The 2735-nt window shown below is 45.0% G+C and overlaps 1 protein-coding gene across 1 annotated transcript in view; it reads left to right on the top strand.

Moving 5' to 3' along the window:
* LOC119587983 (heart- and neural crest derivatives-expressed protein 2-like) overlaps positions 1–2735 on the top strand; it is a gene marked incomplete in the record, with an annotated part of 21366 nt that overhangs the window by 16338 nt on the left and 2293 nt on the right. Inside the window, 1 exon segment of the mRNA XM_037936703.1 lies at positions 1421–2276. Within this exon segment, the coding sequence (XP_037792631.1) occupies positions 1421–1525 (105 nt within the window).

Below are 2735 nucleotides of genomic sequence, written 5' to 3'. Positions count from 1 at the left end.
CTTTTCATGGGTTCTTTTCATGAGGATATCACCATCCCTTCATTTGCATCAAATCATTTCCATATCCGCCGACGAGAGTCTTGCAGAAAACGCAGTACGTGTTCGTTTCCATCCTTAACCCTCCCCTCTCTGCATCTGCCCAGTGCAAACGTGTCCCTGACCGACATTATGCAGGAACGAGACGACGCACAATTGCCTCTGGGGATTTGCGAAGGAAGGGAGAAAGGAGAGACGAGTGGCCGGGGCGCGTGCAGCTTCCTTGGCCGGAAACCCCGACCTCACTCTCGGCATTCCAATCAAGGCGAGCCGGTTACGAGGCTTCTCTGCCCCGACGTCACGATTTCTCCTCTCCCTCTCTTTATCTTAATTCCACAAATGGATTTTTTTTTGTGCGTGAGTCTTTTCTCCCTCTCTCTTCGTAATGCAGTGTGTTATTGCTAAAAGGAATTCCGCTTCGTTATTTTCTCTACGTGTGTGTCCAATCCTCCCCCATTCTACTCCCTCCCGTAGAAAAAAAGAGATAGAATGAAAGGGAAATTGGAGAGTCGAAATTGCAACCTCACATTTCCAGAAGGTGCAGCGCCTAAGGGAAGCTGCTGTTTACATACCTGCCAGACAGGTTGTGACGTCATATCTTGTTGTCGTACGTCACGCGTGGGCATCTCTATCATGCCTTTGTTCTTCGTTTGTGGATTTTTCCTGTTTCATCACAGGATTACCTGTAAATATCCCTGTGGAAATGACAGTGACGGATGCCGAGTGCGTGCGTGGCGGGCTCCGTAGCGCGGTGCGAATTTCGCAATTCTTCAACTATTTCCTCTCAAGGCATACAAAAACGATAGAAAAAAAGTTTTTTCTTCCCAATCGCTCTATTGTTGCATTTGCTGACCCGCACATTAGCCATGTACTGCTGCGACAAACAGGCCGTTGGTAATTGTACAAGTGACGTCACCTTCGTTTTCCACGAGGTTCCGTTGCGTAAGTTCCTGGTCTTGTCGCGGTCTCCACACGCTCGACACAGGACACTACAGGACGCTCATACCACATATTTCAGCCTTATCTCTGCACTTTCGACCTCCATTCTTACACTTCGTTTCTTTCCTGTCTAATTACTTTTTCTAAATCTCTAAACACATATCTTTTCAAATCCGATTATGGCTATTCAACACGAGAATTTAGCATGGAACGCATCTTCCCAGTCCGTTAACGGCTATTGTATACGAACAATTGTAAAGAATACGCATTAATTACTAGCTGTTTCTTAATTACTATTTTTTTCTTGTAAATACGGTTTCTTAATTGCTATATTTTCCTAAATACGTTTCTTAATTACACTAAAATCTTACTACTATTTTTTTTTTCTAAATACTGTTTCTTAATTACATTTTTTTTTCTAAATGCTTTCTCTTCTCTCCCACAGGTTGCCACCTCCGTCGCGCCCGCTTCCCTCTCCTCCAGCCCGGAGACCAAGCGTGGGCGTACAGGCTGGCCCCAAGAGGTGTGGGCGCAGGAACTGAAGAAGTAGTAGACACGCCCGCCACGTCCTCTGAAGAAAAGAGAGGGCGGCAAGAGATATATTCCCTCAGTGTGAAAGATTTTTAATGCGATAAGAACTATTACTGAATAACAAGAGGCTAATGATGAAATGCTGAGCCAAGATGAACTTTAAAAGAAATGTACGAAACCTTAAGATTAATTAAGGTTATAGCCTCAGCAAAAGTACTTAAGTGTTGTTTGTAACATCCAAAATATCTGTCTAAGACATCTTATGAGAGACAGAGAGAGAAAAAAAAACACTGTAGAGAAGACCATATCTTTACAGCCCGTGTTCCTGATGTATATAAGCAATCATAGGTTTAGATTCACGATCCCCACCGAAGACAGAACATTCCAGAACGAATCGATACCAGAGTTCAAAATAGCGGGACCACAAGCGCACCACTGATACCTGGCTGCGTCCTCACTGCTCCTTCTTCCTTATCCTCCCGCATCGCCACGCATCCCCAGCGCGGTTCGTAACCTGCGCCGGCGTGTCCACCCGGCATGCCTGCACGATGCACGAACACACATGTTGCAGAGCTCGTGCCCTTGATGCCCCCACACCTCCCTTCCGCCCACGCCCACAGCCCCACCAGCGTCGTCAGCAGCGTCGTCAGCAGCGTCGTCAGCAGCGTCGTCAGCAGTCACCATGAAGAGAGCCGTCACCTTCCAAGTCGCCCGTGACACAAACAACTCACTTCCCCTTCGCTGGGATTTTACTTCTTCGACTACATGAGGTAAGTTACTTGTCGCTCTCTCGTTCTTTTTCTAAAATCAAACTGACGTATTTATTCTCTCCTTTTCTATCTTCTTCGGTGACATAAAATACACAAAAAATAAAGTCAAAGTTGAAAAAAAGGGAGAATGTAAATCATCTACGAAATATTTATAAACAAGTGAAGGACAACATGGGATCGGGGCAGGTCTGAAGGATACACACATGAGGTATCGTATTTTGGCCTCTACTGGTAACCCCATCCCGGTGAACTCTGACCTGAGGGGCGAGGGGAGAAGAGGAAAGTGAGGGGAGAAAAGAATGAAGGAAAAAAAAACACTTCTAATAATTTCGATTACCTCTAAAAACTGGGTTATACTTGTATAAAAAAAATATATCATAATTGCACGGTCTTAGTTCTACGGTCGGTTAGAGTTCATAGTAAAAACGATTAAGTGAAGTAGACGCCATTCAGTATTAA

The sequence above is a fragment of the Penaeus monodon genome, chromosome 23 (assembly GCF_015228065.2).
Source record: "Penaeus monodon isolate SGIC_2016 chromosome 23, NSTDA_Pmon_1, whole genome shotgun sequence".
Taxonomy (NCBI): Eukaryota; Metazoa; Arthropoda; class Malacostraca; order Decapoda; family Penaeidae; genus Penaeus; species Penaeus monodon.
This window is presented reverse-complemented; position numbering and strand designations above follow the sequence as displayed.